At 36.2% G+C, this 19,054-nt stretch overlaps 1 protein-coding gene across 1 annotated transcript in view; it reads left to right on the top strand.

The window, feature by feature from the left end:
• Nucleotides 1–19,054, top strand: part of LOC108718600 (CUB and sushi domain-containing protein 3) — a 696,593-nt gene that overhangs the window by 548,214 nt on the left and 129,325 nt on the right. The window contains exons 36-38 of the mRNA XM_041566615.1: nucleotides 1,544–1,668; nucleotides 4,137–4,233; nucleotides 7,619–7,723. Coding sequence (XP_041422549.1) covers nucleotides 1,544–1,668; nucleotides 4,137–4,233; nucleotides 7,619–7,723 — 327 coding nt within the window. The remainder of the gene's footprint in view (nucleotides 1–1,543; nucleotides 1,669–4,136; nucleotides 4,234–7,618; nucleotides 7,724–19,054) is intronic.

Below are 19,054 nucleotides of genomic sequence, written 5' to 3'. Positions count from 1 at the left end.
TGCCAAAATATGCCTCTTTACATTCATTAACAGCGACATCAATCCTTCAGCCTCCTTTGATTCATCTTCTCTGAAAAACTCTCCTGTATTTCCAGACACTTGGTTAATTCTGTACAGTCTTTTCAACCTACAGTTTTTGCATGTTATTTAGCAGTGTCTTTTTGGCAATGTGTTTTTTATTTATTTTGCATTGGTGAAAAGCATGTTAAATATGCCTTAGTATCAGAACATATAAGGAATTACTAACCATACATGAGTAAAGTGCTACTTACCCACAGTATAAAAATTTAAAATTAACAAACTCCTATGAGGCACACCATACTGTATGCTATTAAACCCTGAAGCAATTAATCCTAATGTAGGTCGAAACTTGCCAGGGGCAATATGCTATATACCAGGGAAAATACAGGTAAATAAGTCAAAAGAATATAGGGCTTATTTCCAGCTGCAACCACAAATCAAATGGCTAGCCCAATGCACATTTCCTCAAGGGAACTAAACATGAATGTAGGCACACCCACAGGGCAACATTCTTTTATAGAATTATAATTCCGTTTATCACAAAATCACACCTTTAATTGCATGTGATTTATCAATACTAGAGCAAACATTTCCCAAATTACAGGGGTACCAATAATGCTGTTTGCTTGTAATTCGATTGGTTGAAGTTGAAGCACGTGTAAGTGAAACATGCAAAGGAAGCTCAGGAAATGCTGCCTCCACAAGTCAGGTGGCATCTCAAAGGCTTTACCACTTACACCTGTGCACCCTGGAGCTTGTGCCAGAACAAGATGATCGATACACAAATTGACCCTGGTACAAATATAAGCACATTTATCTTTTGGAGTGTTTTATCAAGGTACCATTTTACACCTGTTTTTGCCAGCACTGTGCCCATTAAATATAAACAAGCCCTATGGTTTTCTTATTCTATCCAACAGCTTCTTCATACCCATATCTCGAGCCATAAGAAGCAAAAAGAAGATCTGAGTCGCAGAGAATTATGGCCCAAAAGAACGATTTTTTTCAGGATTTTTCTCAAAAAGAAAAAAAGATTTTTGGGCTAATCAAACCACAGACCACAGAAACTTCCGAATAGGATAGGGACCTCTGCCATTGACTTATATATTTTTTGGATTCTGACTTTTTGCAGCCTGGGGGTTTAATAAATCCTGAAAACTTCTAGTATTTTTTTTTTCCACTAAAAATTTGGATTTTATAGTAAAAAAAAATAACATTTTTGGCATTTGGACTTTGATAAATAACCCCCTTAATGAATTAAATAACCTGTATCTCTGATTTTATTCAATATTGGTTTTAGTTCACATATTTATCTTGTAAAGTTTCCCTAAATTTTATTTAAAGGATGTCATTAATTAACATTTTATTGCATATTGACTTGAGTTTCTTAAATTAATGTGTTCCGTTGTCTTCAGTTCTTATTACTGTTTCCTAAATTTTAACAATCATTTCAAAGTCTTATTAACAATTGTCAACTAATACTATATATACATTTTCAGCTGTATTTTTTTTTCTCTTTCAGTACCCTGTGGTGGAATTTTAACAAAGCGTAAAGGGACCGTTTTGTCTCCTGGCTACCCAGAGCCATATGACAACAATTTAAACTGTATATGGAAAATCACTGTGCCAGAGGGTGCAGGCATTCAAGTAAGATCATGTGACATTTACTAACATATGTCATATTTATGCTTCTGAAATAGTAAGGTTAAAAAATTATTAAGGAGATGAAGCCACTGACTCCCAATTAGTTTAGATATTTCATTAATTCAAAATAACAATCTTACAAATATCTGGATGTCAAGTGTCAGCCCAAGATACACATATATAGTCACAGAGACCATTCATATATAATAGTTGCATAGTTACAGCTATAAAATATATTTTATTTGTATGACAGTGTAATGATCAACGCAGTTCATGTATTCTTTTTATGTTGTGTGACCCAAGAGATGGGCAAATCTGCTATGAATTATTTATAGCCAAATCATTTAATTTTTATGTTGACCCAGCTGGATGGGAATAGTTGATTTGGCAGTTAAAAAGACAAGAACTGGGATAGCATCAGGCTGTGATCTACATACAAAATTCTATGAATCAGTTAATGCTGTGAGTCATAAATTCTACTTTTTTGGTTCGGAAAATGTGTTTTCTAATATAAAAAATGAAAATGTAAAGGTGTTAGTAGCAGCTTCTGATATGCTATTTAGAACTTAAATGCAATATTAAGCACTATGTTGCTGAATACAGAAGTCACTTAAAAAGTTATGTATCTTACTACTGTAGACATAAAACCATATGAATGTTGAGTAAATGTTTTTTTTCTTTGCAACAAAATAAGTAATAGCGTATCCGCTGGTAAACTCATTGGGAGTCATTTATAACCAGTGGGTATATTTGCTCCTGGACTATAACCGTTGGCAAACAATCAGATGTTTGCTTTCAGTGCTCAACCTGCAGCAGGTTGGAAAAAGCTAATCACTGATTGGTTGCTATGGGTTACTGCCTAGTTGAAAATTTGCCTCCTGTTTATAAATGGACAAGAAGTGTACAAGAAACCCTGGACAGCAGTGTGTACACTAAGATGACTTGCTGCCATTATCTGGCTGCCCTCTGCACCTTGGGGCAAATTTACTTACTTTTGAAGTTGGGCAAACGTTGGCTTCGCACATCAGGCGAAGTTTCGCCAGGGCGCCACTAATTCACTAAAATCCTGCTCTCAGGGAGGCGAAAGGTAGCGAAGTTGTGCTACCATTAATTCGTCAAGCAAACCGAAGTTCCACTAGCGATGCCTAATTTGCATATGGCGCCAAGTTAAAGTACAATTGACGTATATGTAGCAGCAAATACATTACACTACACAAGCCTGGGAAAGCTTCATAAAATAAAATAGAGTTGTTATTTTGCCCTACACATGTGCCCACTGTATAGTTTAGGTGCCATATGTTAGAAAATGTAGGGGGGAAGGAGGGTACCCCCCAAAAAATTCACAAACTTTTTCAGCCTATCACCCTTAAAAAAGTAAAAGACACCATTGTTTTTTGGGACTTAGAAAAAATTTCAACTTTTTTTGAAGCAATCCCTATCTACTCTTTTGCACTTCACCTGGTCTGAGGTGATGAAGGCAAGTCTGGCGCAAGAGGTAACATTCAGTAAAATCCGCTAGTTAGTGAATTAGCGTAGTTACGTCCCTTCACCATATCGCAACTTTGCCTGGCGTAAGGGTGCGAAGTAGCGCTAGAGTAGGTCCACTTCGCTAGCGAATTTACACAAGCACCCATTAGTAAATCGGCGAAGTAACGAAATGACATCACGCTGGTGAATTTTCGCTAACATTGTATTAACAAGGTACAGGGGGTAGGAGCAGAAAGTTAAGGCATGGGTGATGGGGGAGCCTTACCTGTACCTCATGAATATATTTTTAACATCAGTTGTACTTGATGTGCCCAAACAAGTCAAATTAATTTTGTGTACCAAAGTAAATATGAATTCATTGCTCAGTGGGGTCCTAGGCATGATTCCTTAGGTGCAAGTCTGCTTCATTCATTAATGAAGAACCTGGCAATGGGAACCTGGCAATTATTGCAAGCTTGAAAGTGGGGGGCAGCTTCAGGGTTCCTTTGCTTCATTAGGCGCACTTGCACCTGGTTGAACACAACTATAAAGAAAGTGTAATGAACGACTTTGAATGTCTTTAATGAATGACAGCAATACACACAATGGCTGCATCCATTTTTGGGCAACTGCCCTATGTTATTTACCTGTATTTTGCACTGTTCTGTTCTTCTTCCTATTTTAGCAAGATGCTCACTCAATTCTGATAACTTGTGCAAAGTCAGTCTACACAACAATACACATTAGTTTTCTAACATGAAACAAAATCTAATCAAAAATATATATTTTTTTTCAAATAAAAATACACATTATTTTATCATTCCGTACAATGAGAGAACTGGTCATGGGTTGGAATGCCTGTGCAAGACATTGCATATTTATTTCCATTAAAACTAGACATGCATTTATTCTGGAAAGCTTACATGTTGTTAGCATTGTTCCCTCTGCCAGTTTAAAGGTCGTTGATTAAGGATGCAATATTCACGGTCTCTTTATTCCCATAGGTGCAAGTTGTCAGTTTTGCTACAGAACATAACTGGGACTCTCTGGATTTTTATGATGGCAGTGACAACAATGCACCAAGACTTGGCAGCTATTCAGGTGAAAAAACTATGTTAAAATTCCTAGGCTATCGTCTGTTTGAAGTCTGCAGAGAAGTGAATTCAGACTTTATATCTTGTCATTTCATGTAACAATGTATGTTTCATGGAAAATGATCTCAGATGCTCAACATAAATTCGTATTTATATTGTCTGTTTGTATTGTGATGGGAATAAATGTAATTATGTCTGTCGTGCCAAGTCTTTGACACTGTTTTATGTTAGCTCTACCTTTGTTCTGGGTGTTATATAGTGCTAATTGGGTATATAGATATACAGATATGGGACCTCTTAATCAGAATGCTCAGGACCTGGGGTTTTCTGGATAACGGATCTGCCTTAATTTGGATCTCCATACCGTGTCTACTAAAAAATCAATGAAACTTTTAAAGGAACATTAACATAAAAACAAACGTTTTTTAAAGTAATAAAAATATAATGCAGTGTTGCCCTGCACTGTATTTGCTTCAGAAACATTACTATTGTTTATATAAATAAGCTGCTGTGTAGCAATTGGACCATCATTCAAAGGAGAAAAGGCTCAGGTCACAACAGATAGCAGCTAAGCTCTGTAGAACATAATGGTGTTATCTGTTATCTACTATTTAACCTTTGCAAGATAGCCTTTTTTTCAATTTATACCATTGCTACACAGCAGCTTGTTTATATATATATATATATATATATATATATATATATATATATATATATATATATATATATATATATATATATATATATATATATATATATGGGCACATTTACTAAGCTCGAGTGAAGGAATCGGATGAAAAAAACTTCGAATTTAGAAGTATTTTTTTGGGTACTTCGACCATCGAATAGGCTACTACAACCTTCGACTTCGACTTTGATTCAAACTAAAAATCATTCAACTATTGGACCATTTGACCATTCGGATAGTCGAAATACTGTCTCTTTAAAAAATACTTCGACTACATACTTCGCCAGTTTAAACCTACCGAGGTTCAATGTTAGCCTAGGGGGACCTTCCTCAGCACTTCTCTAAGTTTTTAATGATCGAATAAAAATCGTTCGATCGATTAAAATCCTTCGAATCGTTCGATTCGAAGGATTTTATCGTTCAATCGAACGATTTTTATTAGATGCGCTAAAATCCTTTGAATTCGAAATTTGAAGGGTTTTACTTCGAGGGTTGAATTCGAGGGTTTATTAACCTTCGAAATTCGACCCTTGATAAATGTGCCTCCTCGTGTTTTTGAAGCAAATAGATCAGTTTTACAAGCGCAGGGCAACAGCACATGCTATTTTTATTACTTTAAAACACTTTCATTTTTTGGTGTTACTGTCCTTTAATAAACCCAATAGGATTTTTTTTGCCTTCAATAAGGATTAATTATATCTTATTCAGTTAGTTTGCTTTTGATCCTTACCAAGTAGGTCATATTCAAAAGCAAAGTAGCGAAACTGTTATGTCCATGTGCTCCCCCCTCCTTCAAGTCACTGATTGGTTACTGACTGGTAACAGATATTAGTGAACATCTCACTTGTGCAATAAATGAGTCATTTTGTGTTAGTTTATGCATAGAATTAGTCCGAAATGCTGATAAGGGGATTTTCACGAGGCATTTTTGACAAAAGTCCCAATAGTAAATACTGTAAATATTTATACAGATATGAGTTGATCAGTGCAGATGCAGCAGATGGCATGGACATGGGTAATTAATTATTGTTTGGAAGGATTAAATAACTTCCAAAACTTCCTTGCTTAATTGATTACATGCCATGCAATGTCAAATCCATTGCAATTCATTAACCGGTGCCAAATTCTTTAACACACAAGTGCAATGTTCATAGAGAGGTCTGTATTTTACATTTGACCATTGACATATGTTAAGAAAAAAGCTTCCTAGAACCTCTGTGTATAGATGAAGCCATCAAGATTTGCCCTGTGTCACACTGCATCATATTTTAGTGCTGCCTTTAGATAGTGGTAGAGTGCAATGACCTTAGTCCATCAGAGGCAATGTACTGAAAAGAAATCGCACTACCACCATCTAGAGGCAGGACAGAACTAAAAAATGGAGTCTGGACATGGTGCAACAAAATGTGAAATTCCGATGTCTTTATTTGTATTTTGCTTTTTGTGTAGTCTCGCTCATATATATATATATATATATATATATATATATATATATATATATATATATATATATATATATATATATATATATATATATATATATATATATATATATATATATATATATATATATATATATATATATATAAGCCCTAAATAGCGAATGAGGCCTATCATGTTCCATTGTTCCATGGTGAACTGGAGAACCTCAATGCATATTAATTGCAAAAGAGAAAATACAGTATATACAAATACAACATCTTCAACCAGCTTCTAGTGTAAATGAGGAGCCTGGGCAATAAACATATTGTTCAGAAATAGTGATGGGCGAATTTGCGCCATTTCGTTTAGCCAAAAATTAGAATTTCCTGCGAAATACGCGAAACGGCAAAAAATTTGCGAAACTGCGCTGGCGTCTAGTTTTTGTCGCCGGTGCCCGTTTTTTTGACGCCGACGCCTGTTTTTCAATGCTGACGCCTGTTTTTGATGTCGAAGCCCGTTTTTAACGCCGGCATCCGTTTTTTTTGGACACCGGCGACCGTTTTATTTGGACGACGGCGACAATTTTCTTTTCAGGCGACAGCGAACTTTCGTCAGTGAATTTTCGTTGCCGTTTCACGAATTTATTCGCCTGCGCGCAAATTTGACGCTAATTCGCGCCTGGCGAATAAATTCGCCCATCACTATTCAGAAACACTAGACTGAAAAGCAGAGTTAGCTTAATATTGAAGAGCTGACAATCTAGTTTTGAGAAATCAGACATGTAGAATATTTGCAGCTCCTGAGGTAAAACTCAGTCATCAGAAAAATAGTATGATTTTTAGGTTGCGTTGACACAACAGTTGTTGGTGACCTCAGGAATTAACAGTAACACGCTACGTAATGTGGGTTCTTATTATCCATATTTGTAGTTATTGGTGTCAGTGTCAATGTGGGTGTCAGCATTTGTACATTGCAACTAACCCTAAGTTCCAGAGGAACTCAGCTCAGACTTCAGTGTTACAAGTCATACATATAATGCTTCCAGGTGTTTGTATGTGACCAGCTGCAGAGACAGATTCCAATGCTCCTTTGACCAAAAGCTATTATATGTACTTATTAAAACAATATAATTAAAACATTTTGACTCATGTTATGTATGTGTAAGTCAGAGAAAGTTGTGCACAAATAAAGATAGAGTACAGATTAACTCAGATTCTTTTAGTACCAAGTGTAATGTCCTGGGTGTAGACATGAAAATGACTATTATTGTTTCTTTACCCAGGAACTACAATTCCTCCACTTCTTAATAGCACATCTAACAACCTGTACTTGAATTTTCAATCAGACATCAGTGTTTCGGCAGCTGGATTTCATCTCGAGTACACAGGTAATGTTTCCTATATCATTACATTTTTGATTGCCAGGACAGTAAAGAATCCCATTTTGCGGCACCTTTAATGAGAGTTATCTTGTGCAGAGTACATAATAAGCACATCGACTCAGTCTTCTACCAATGAAATACATTACCAATTGTATGTACAACCAGCGCAAGCTCGGAGAAACTAACACTAAAATAGATCGGAATTACAATGCATGAGAGAATTCTAAAGTGGAAATATTCTGAAAAGCATTTAGATTAAACATTGCACTTCAGGCAGGTGCAATACTAGTCATCATAAAGAAATGAATGCAATGGTACCATCCCCAGTCATGTTGTGCTGTCATTAGTTTTGCTTCCAGCCCTCTCAAGGTAGCTGCAAGGAAGGCAGATTGTAGATTCTTAACTGTGGTTTGTGGTAGAAAAAAAAGCTTAAACTTTGAGATGATTGTATCAAATATATTCTTTGCAATCACCTGCGTTTCTCATCTTGTGCTGTTGAAGAGCATATCTGGGACATTGTCACTCTGGGGGAAAATAACTTCTACAGTACATTGTGATGTTTTTATAGTGTTAATGTTGTACCTATGGGCTCATTCAAGAAGCAGTCACATACAGTAGCACAAAAACCTCAGTGGAATTTCCCAGAAGCCACAGCTCTTGGAGCTCTTTGTGCTCATCGGACTCATGCCCAACATAGCCTATACTGTATGCTTTTTAAAGAAGTTACAATGTCAAAGGTTCTACACGAAAACTTGACCTACAGCTATATCAGCCCACTTCTTTGCACTTTATACATACATGCAAGACCAGAATAACATGGGCCATGATGTGGGCACTGTAGTTATGCCCTGAATGACAGGTTTCTTTTGTTGCAGTATATCACAAACTTTTTCCAGAAGGGAAAACTATTGTAAAACGTTTGTGTGCCATATACTTGTTTTGAAAGTAAAGATTCCCAAATTACATAGATGTACTATAGTTTGCTTTAATAATCCAGTTAGTCTATGCTTCCATTTATTTGAGATAAAAGGGCATTAAAGTAAGAGAACATTCAATACAGTACTGTAATCACAGAACATCTTTTAAAAGACATTTAAAGCTCCTAAACTTTTGCAAGTTATAGGGCACCACAATTTAACCACAATATCTTCTATTCTAGAAAAAAAGTGCTATTGTTCATTATTGCAGTGGACATTTCGGTTCCACTGATGTTAATTCTGTGCAGGTAAAAGCACCCAAGCCTAAGTATGGTCAGTATTTAGAGACTGGAAGAGACATCCTCAACTAAAAATCACAATTTACTGTTGCTGGCACAAATGTCCAAATTTAGAGGTATTAATGGGATTTTCAAAGCAACATGTTATACTTTGTTTTCATATCTTATATGAAATATAATATTCATTGTATTTTAACGGCATTATTTCCATTTGTATACAGTATAATTTATAGTTTAAGAAAGTAACATGACCTTTAACATGTAAGAACCTCATCAGGTTTGCATGGCCATTAGAAGATGCTGTTATATTGAAGTCTGTGGAGATTTTGCTCAAAAATATGCACCCAACAGTGTATTTTCATTACATGGAAAGAAATTCAAAATCTAAAAGAGCCCACATTTGGTTAAAATTTGCAGGAGACACATAGGACAAATTAAGATTCTGACCATTTTATTGTAACTTCCAATAACATTTTTTACATTTACTTTTGTGGCCCTTGTAGAATCTTAAGTGCATGGATCCCCCAAATAAGGCATCTTAAGTAATATGATTACCCTTTCACAAATGGAATAGCATAACATACACATAGCTCTGTTAACTCATGTGGCATTACAAGATCCCTGTTCAGCTGGTGTCTTATAAATAATTCATATTCCTGAATTAAAAGATGATCCACCCAGAGAACACTAGTAAATCTCTTCTTGGTGTCTTCTGCCAGTTCAGTGAGCATTGCAGCATGACACTCTGATGGTCATTTTTCAACACTGGGCAAATTTGACTATAGGCAGTTACTCATGGCAACCAATGCAATTGTTCCCTTCATTGTTTTACCTGAAAAAAAAACCCTGTTCTGCCTGAAAAAAAATTGGTTCCCCACAGAAACAAAGCATTTAAGTCAGCAGTTTGTACATGTTTCATCTTACCATTCATTTCATTAATTTAATTCCATTTAATGGGAACATAAAAACACAAATTGAACTCATCTATATTTTTATCAATTTTTTGGTCTATATATAAGCATTTTTAGTCCTGTTTCACAGTTACTTATATTTTTCTACCAGTTTAGATGTGTTCCCTCTAGAGACCAAGTTCTTTCCTATTTCTGAAAGCCAAGGTGTCCTACTTAGCTTTGCATTCTGTAAAACTGTCTTGCAACCTTTATAAGTAGGACTTGGTCTATACTAGTTGCCAATTACTTGCTCATCTAAATATACCTCTGCTCACAAATTGTTTAAATTCTTAGAATTATTGCATGCAAGTAGAGTAGCATTTCATTAACATCAGACATGGTAAAACATAAAGATTTATTTTAAATTCAGTTTCATGTCAGAAAACTGAAAAGCAAGTTCAATTTCCTGTTAGACTCTTCTACTGTTCTACTTCTACTAATGTGTACTAAGTAGTTTGTAGTTAACAAGAACAGACATACTGTAATGATGCTAGGCTATGAGGACTGCAAGGAAGTGGTGAAAAGGGATATACAAGGGGCAGATTCTTTAATTCTATTTTTGCTTTGATTCACATAAAACAAAAAAAAAAAATATATATATATATATATATATATATATATATATATATATATATATATATATATAGTCCACTGCTTTCCTGTTTAATAACTAGGTGCACATTAAAATATTATGTAGCATTCAAAAAGACCAGCAACACTGTGATTTCAGTGAAAAAAGCAAAATATTGTATTTATGAGTGCATATACAGCTGACCAGGATACACAAATTCATACATCTCTTGATACGTGTAAATATATGTAACCATTTGTTGGTACATTCACTTACTTTGGTGCAGTTGCTATGGCAATCAGGGGTCCTGAGCCTCTTTGCATAAACGATACTGGGAACTGGGATTTACAGTGCAGTGCCTCCACCTAGTGGCCACTGAGGAATTATACTTTAGGGGAATTCCACCAGTAACAATGAACACCCCTAGGTAGCGCTGCCTTTCAAAAGTACCTCTCCCTTTGGACTTAGTAGCCACCCATGTAGTAGGTGAATGAACAAGGCCTGTCCTCACACAAGGGATCCCACACATGTAGCCTTGCCAATATGGTCCTTTGTGTGGCTCACTCACCAGAGGCATACCCACTGAAGATTACCGGCAGCAATGCAGTAGGGTAATTTTTGAGGAAATGTTCAAACTCTTCATGACAGGGAACATCTGATGTTGTGTTATTTTGAGTTCCATAGGTAGGCTCTTCTTCTAATGATGTATTGTATGTGTAGGTGAAGAGGCTAGCACTAACAATGAAAGAAGAAAGTGATTGTAGTAATAAGATAGTCAATTTGGAGAATATTTATAAATAAGATTTTTGATGTATGTAGGATGAAATAATTGTTAAAGAATGTGATAAAACAACTGTGGAGAAAATATAAAGGAAAAGATAACAGTTGATTCTTTCTGTTTATAACGTCAGCCACCATACTTCTCTTGCTTCAAAAAAACATATCTTTATTAACACTTCTGCATTAGCATACAAAGATTATGTCACATGACACTGTATCTTTATCAGATCAGTATGGGATTTGTGATTTGTATGAGAGTGCACACAAACAAAACAAAACAAGATAAAGAGCCAAATGATGTGTTGATTAGGGATTGTTTCACCGTGGAAATGATGCCCATAGACTTGTATGGCGTCACACATCAAATAAAAATGGCGCTCATCAAAAAAAAAAATCGTTTCAACTCTAATTTTTTTTTACACCCATAGGGGTAAATTTATCAAAGAGTGAAGTTCCGGCCACTAGAGTGAAATTTCCGCAGCTCTCCATTCATTTCTATGGGATTTTGAAAGGCGTATTTATCAATGGGTGAAAGTGAAATTTCACCCTTTGATAAATACGCCTTTAAAAACCCCATAGAAATGAATGGGAAGTGGCGGAATTTCACTCTAGTGGCGGAACTTCACTATTAACTTCACTCTTTGATAAATATACCCGAAAGGAGTAATGACTGAATATCCGCACAAAGCAAATCAATGTGAAATATCAGTAGGGACCACCTGTCTTTGTAACATAGCAACCTGTACTGTCATTATAAGTTATGAATTTCTGGCTGACAATGAAAAGAGCAGGTGCACATGGTCTTGTCTGTAAGGATTCTTTCCCACTTGCAGCCTATGTTACAAAATGAGATACATAAGCTTGTAAAACATTCCTAGCATGTATCTCACCTGCAATATTTGCTTTAAATGACTGCGGTAAAGGTATTATGATTATCTTGATTGTGGTTATTGTTAATATTTTTAGTCTTATCAGCTGGCTTATAGTGATGGGGGAATAAATTTGGCAGACACTAATATGTGGCAAATTTTTGTGTTTCGCTGCAAGAGAATTGATTCGGGAAACTGTGGCGACAATTCACATCGAAAATTGATGCACATCAAAAATTGATGCACATGAAAATAGTCGAGCACATAAAAATTGTTGCTCATGTCAAAATTATTTTGCAAAATTTTCAGCCCATCACTACTGGCTGATAATTTTTTAATCACTGAACTGTTATTTTTCATCTGTCTACATGACTGTGTTTGCCAAACCTCTGTACTTAATTTTTCAGTATTCATTGTGGACTGGCATGATGCATAGAGACTGGCAAATTGCTAATGTGGTGCTGCTATTCAAAAAGGGATACGGTTCTCAGCTTCAAAACTGTAGGCTGGTTAGTCTGACCTCAGTGGTAGGAAAACTTTTTGAAGGGGAATTAAGGGATAAAATAGTTGACTTCATTGCAAATTCTAATACTATGAGTTTGTGCCAGCATGTTTTTAAGCATAACCGATCTTGCCAAACAAATTTAATTGCCTTTTATTTGAAGGTGAGCAGGAACCTTGACCCCGCAATGGCAGTGCATGTAAGCTACCTGGACTTTGCTAAAGCATTTGATACAGTACCACACAGAAGGTCAATGGTTAAATTAAGGAACATTGGGCTGGAACATAGTATTTGTAATTGGATAGAGAACTGGCTGAAGAATAGATTACAATGAGTGGTGGTAAATGGAACATTTTCTTATTGGACCAGTGTTGTCAGTGGAGTACCTCAAGGGTCTGTACTTGGTTCTTTGCTTTTCAACTTGTTTATTAATAACCTGGAGGTGGGCATTGAAAGTACCATTTCTACTTTTGCTGATTATACTAACTTATAAGTTCCATGCAGGATGTTGCCACTGCAGAATGATTTGACTAGATTAGAAAACTGGGCAGCAAACTGGAAAATGAGGTTCAGTGTTGATAATTACATGGTTATGCACTTTGGCATAAATAATATAATTGCCACTCTACACTAAATGGCAGTGTGTTGGGGATTTCCTTAATTTCAAAGAATTAAGGTTTTTTTTAGATAACAAGTTGTCTAATTCCAGACAGTGTCATTCTGTGGCTAGCAAATATAGAGCTGTCTTGCATACAAAAGGGCATTAAATCAAAAAATGAGAACATAATTTTTTGTCTTTATAGGTCTCTGGTAAGGCCTCACCTGGAGTATGCAGTGACATTTTTTATCCATTAAAGGGATATAAATGAGTTGGAGAGAGTGCAGAGACTAAACTGGTTAAGGTGATGGAAGATTTAAACTATGAGGGTAGATTGTCAAGGTTGGGGTTGTTTTCTCTGGAGATAAGACTAGATTACTCTTTATAAGTACATTAGAGGGCATTATAGACCACTAATAGGAGATCTATTTTTCCAAAAAATTAATCATCAGACCAAAGGCCATCCCTTTAGACTAGAGAAAAATAACTTTCATTTGAAGCAGCGTAGGTGGTTCTTCATGGTTAGAACAGTGAGGTTGTGGAGTCCCCTGCTGGATAATGTTGTGAGGGCTGTTAACACCTTTAAGTGGGGCTTGGATGATTTCTTGGACAAGCATACTATCCAAGGCTATACTGATACTAAAATCTATAATTTATATAGATATTGGTATATATAGTTCCAATGGGTGTGCAGGTATGTGTGCTGGGTTTCATTTGGAAGGGTTGAACTTGATGGAATTTGGTCCTTTTTCAACCCGATTTAACTATGTACCTATGTAACAAAATAAAAGTAGCTAAGCAACTGGAAGGTGTCTACTTTTGTACCATTACTTTGCCTAGTGTATATGTGTATCTGTTTTAACTTGCTTAAGGTAAATTCAAGAAAAGATTTATGTGTTAGAAGCACTTTAATGGCATGGCTCATTCTATATACTGTATGTCATGGTTAGATTACTTTCAGTTTCATGGCTCTATAGTTTGCTGATGAAGAGATGGGAAGAAAAATGTATTTGTGAATTGGGATTTTAATCTTAAATTGCATTTCTATTATCTTTGCATGCAAACATTGTTCTTGCTATCATATTACTTTGCTTCAGTGAAAGCACTCTACATCAGCCCTAACATTTTGTATTTGTAAAAATGTACCACTAGTCTTTAGCGCATTTTCAACCAATATTTGGAAGTTTTTCTGGTCGTCTCATAGATAAAAGGAAAAAAATGACCACTTATTAACCTCTTCCTCACTAATTCTGCGGTCTCAAGCCTCCTTTAAGGCTCCTCTCCGAGGACTTAGAGATAGTTATCAATATTCCATAAAATGAAGCGTACACTGTGTTATTATTATTTTATAATATTCACAGACAATAAAGCAGAAGGAGGCCAACCAATACTGGAAAGTTAATCTGCTGCTTTAACAAGTAAGGTTATTTCAGTTAAACACAGGCCAACTCAACTCCAGTGCTCAATAAGTCTCTAGACTGTTGGGTCATTAACATCTGCAAGTCTAGTGTGTAAAGTACAATTTTGGACGTGTTTTTACCCACAATGCTGCATTTTGACTATAATTCCAGTGTAACTGCAACCACTTAAAGAGTGTATGGTAGCACATTCGAGGCTAATGCTCCACCTTAGCCTGTGTCTGCAAAGCAACTGCAATTTTAATATCAGAAACAGCATTGTCTCATGATTGTGCTTGTTTCTTTTTAAAGAACTTAAAAACTTGATTTTTAATAAATATTCCCCTAAAGCCAATCAGCAGTGTCACATATTATTAATATAATTTCAAAGCAAACAAGGCACTCCTCTAATAAGGAGTAGCCTGCATTTTATCTCTGGTGTAGGGGTTTGACATTTTGTAAATATGATACATTGTTTCATTAGCATTCTATGCAGCAAGCAACCATTTCTGACTCAGGCTGCTGTAGGTACAGTAGATATGAGCTATATTTATAGCTCCAATTTATATTAACATTATGAAAAGCTGTAAATCAAATCTCAATCCTTCCATACTGAAGTCAAGCCGCATTCTTAGATCTTTTGACATAAATGTTTAATTAACCAATAATAATGTTCCTCGTAATGACTGAAGTAATATGTCTCTCTGCATGGCAACCCTGTAAGGCAGTTTGATCTCAATGGCACATTGAGGACATTTATGACATTAGAAGAACAGGAGGCACAGCTGTACAAATGGCAAATATTTGAGAAACAAAAAAGATCTAGAAATATAACCTCCACATTGGATTTATAGTTCAGATAGCAGTGTTTTCAGGCAGAGGGTTTAGATTGTAATGTTCTCTGAATGTTCCTCTGACCTTATTTCATCCATAATTGTTAGAAGAGCAAACGGGCATATGAACATGAGCCCCTAGATATATGTTAACTAGATGTACAGTTAAACTGTAAAAGATCTGAATAATATTGAACTGTTTTGGTGAGGAGTATAGTCAACTCATTCTATAAAACTATTATACAAAATGCAGCTTTTAAATAAATTACATTTGCTCTTGTTGATAAAAGTAAAAAGATGAAAAGAAGAGCCTGCATTATTCCATGTAGAATATAATGTAAATGGCTTAATGGAATTATAACCTTCATGTAATGTGTGTCAAGTCACTGGGTATTCTACAACAATAGTGTGGCTGACATGACTCATAGCAAAACTTTCTTCCTAGTTGATGTTTTTCAGCATCTTGGAGTTGACATTATATTTATATGTAAACGTTAAAAAACACCCACATATTTGTTCTTTACATTTACAGTTATAGAGCCCTGAAAGGGGAAAATTAAAAGAAAAATAAAATAACAAAGATAATCTGTATGTAGATGTAATGCTAATCTGGGCTATCCAGACCACAGATAGTTAAAGTGTCCAGCTAGTGGTATGAGCATGGGTTACACTGCGACTTACACAACAGGTTCAGAGCCCTCGCCAAGTGGAAGCTTTCCTTTGGGGCGTAGTAGAACTACAAAACACAGGCTACTGTATATACTGTAAAAGATAGGAAGGATAGGACGCCAGCAGGTTCTTTTGATGAAAACAAACAGATGGTTTATTGTACAAGAGCAATAAGTGACCACAGGCTTACTCACATATGAGGATGGTGTAACAATCACAGAGGAGGGTAGATAGAGGAGGATAATACAGCAATTACAGATGTCACTCCCATAAGTCAAATATTCAAGCATACATCAATTCCCTCAGGCAGATACACCTTTAAGTGGTCCGGATCCAATCCAGTGGAGTGGTTAGGGAGAAGAATTCTAGCCTAACACCTGTGGTCCCTTCACTAAAGGCATACAAGGAAGCCTTGTGGGAAGCTACTCCCTGCTATTATCCTTAATGGAGCACACAACTGCTCTTTCTATATATCTTACTCTCCTAGAGAGTCTATTAAAGAATCTAACCTGTGCTTGTTAACCGGGGTTTCCTGATCCCCGACTTAATCTCTTAAGGTACAGGTCCCTTTAGGGCGGTGGCTTTACTGGGCCTTGGTGTACCCAGTCTCAATGAGCACAACCAGTAGGTAAGAACACCAGCAGCCAAAGAGGAAGATCCACCACAAGTGTGGCAGGAAGTGGTCATTACACCGTTTGACCAATAACACTGATGTAAATACTTAAATGGATACATAGGCTTTTGCCTAGCAACTAAGGAAAAGAAAGGGTAGGGATTTAAAGCCATAGGAGCATAGTAAACACTTTTAGTCAGTTGATTTTTTCTATTATGGAACACTTTGCATCAGATAACGTGTTCTGTGCAGCATGTACTCTGTGCATTGGGGGCCCACAGTGGCTGGTACCCCAAGGTCCCTCGTGACATCCACCAGGGCCCCTCTCCCTACTAAAAAAAAGTGTCATTGCAGCATATTTTACTGCCAAACCAATAGCAGCGACACTGAGAATGTGGCAGCCTGAAATGAATGGACCTGAGTTGGTCTAGGATTCCTTTTAGCTTCTGAATACATTGCTAAGCATGACAAATCAATCGCGGAGAACTGAAGAATTTTCCCCCCTACTTTCCTGACATAAACATTATTAGAGTAAAAGAAAAATGTTCAGATGTCCTAATGACTTTAATGCAGCTCATAGTTTTGGCTTGAATTCACCACGAAAATCTTGATTATTTAATTACTGTAATTAGTTTGCAGATTTTCAAGCAGCGTCAAAAAGAAGTTAATTAAAAAAACATGAATAGATAATGTTCGCTGAACTCAAAACACCTGCTGTTTAGCAAATGAAATGTTGATCTATTAATGCTTCCTAGGTTTTAGGATTCGCCATTAACAATAATAATGACAGGTGCTTAATATTATACCAGTGTTTCTTAAAGGACATATTTTGCTATCAAGTGACCATATGCTGTATTTGTGTGTGTGCACATATATATATATATATATATATATATATATATATATATATATATATATATATATATCTACAGTATATATATATTTAAATTCTCAGAAGAACCAGCACTCCCGTATATAAAAAATATCTGTTTTTATTTCTGTTACATTCCAACGTTTCGGTCCCTGTTGGGACCTTTCTCGGCTCCCAACAGGGATCGAAACGTTGGAATGTAACAGAAATAAAAACAGATATTTTTATATATACGGGAGTGCTGGTTCTTCTGAGAATTTAAATACATATATTTTAACCGTGCACCCCAGCTGGAGAAGCTACATCAGTGTGCCTTGGAGTGCGGATACTCATTGGATCGTGATATATATATATATATATATATATATATATATATATATATATATATATATATATATAGACAAATACAAGATTCCTCTGCACTCAACCCATTATCAATATATTTAAGACAGAGACATTTTGTGCATACTGCTACTGAAAAATGCCTTACCCTTTAAACAAAACAGGGATTGTTTGTCCATATATTGTGCAATGAGGGTGTGACCACAAAAAACATATAGACAAATACAAGATTCCTCTGCACTCATATATATATATATATATATTTACTGTAGGTCTATGTATACTGGGTTTCACGGTGTACACAGTAGCTTAGTAAACATTAGCAAAGATATAAATGTATAAATATGGGTATTCTATTCCATGTAGCTGCAATAATAAATACAATTCTCACCCTTGACTGAAGGAATAAAATATTTTAGGATCCAACGAGAGGCTCACAAACTGATGGTAATTAAATGGTTAATATATTTGTTTTTCTCACAAAGCAGTGACCTTTAGAATTGAGCATGCAGGCCACAGTGTTCAGAAATCAGAAAGTCGTTGTTTACATCACTGTAGTATTTAAGACCATAACAGAATTAATTAGCAGAGAAATTGAAAGGGACAGGAAAGAAATGCATTTTGCATACTCAATTAATGGCACATAGTTTGCCAGGGCCTCAACCTGGTGGCATGTAGCAAATGCATTTGCCCAGTGTAATTCTGGGGGTGTACAATTCCGAAAAACAAGTTTTTTCATGATTACTTCCTCTCCTCAGTCCTAAATAGAACCAAAGACATGCCGCTGGTGCTCCCAAGGAGGCAGTTCTCATGTCCAATTGCAATCATCCGAAGGTGACTAGGACCCACCTGGCCAGAGGAAATTATCTCACGTGGGCTCCCCTTATTCACACAGGTGCAAGGATCTCGCCTGTCTGGCACGTCACAGCTCGCCGCTTCCTCCATATAAATGGGTATAGCCTATGTGGTTAGTGTAGCAAGGGCTCAATCCCACACAAACTCAGGCCAGTGCTGATGCTCCAGAGGAGGCAGTTCTCATGTCCAAATAGTGATCCTCAGAAGGCACCCAGAACCCACCTGGCAGGAGGGAATTACCTTACGTGGGCTCCCTTAATTCACACAGGTA

Source organism: Xenopus laevis, chromosome 6L (assembly GCF_017654675.1).
Source record: "Xenopus laevis strain J_2021 chromosome 6L, Xenopus_laevis_v10.1, whole genome shotgun sequence".
Lineage (NCBI taxonomy): Eukaryota > Metazoa > Chordata > Amphibia > Anura > Pipidae > Xenopus > Xenopus laevis.
This window is presented reverse-complemented; position numbering and strand designations above follow the sequence as displayed.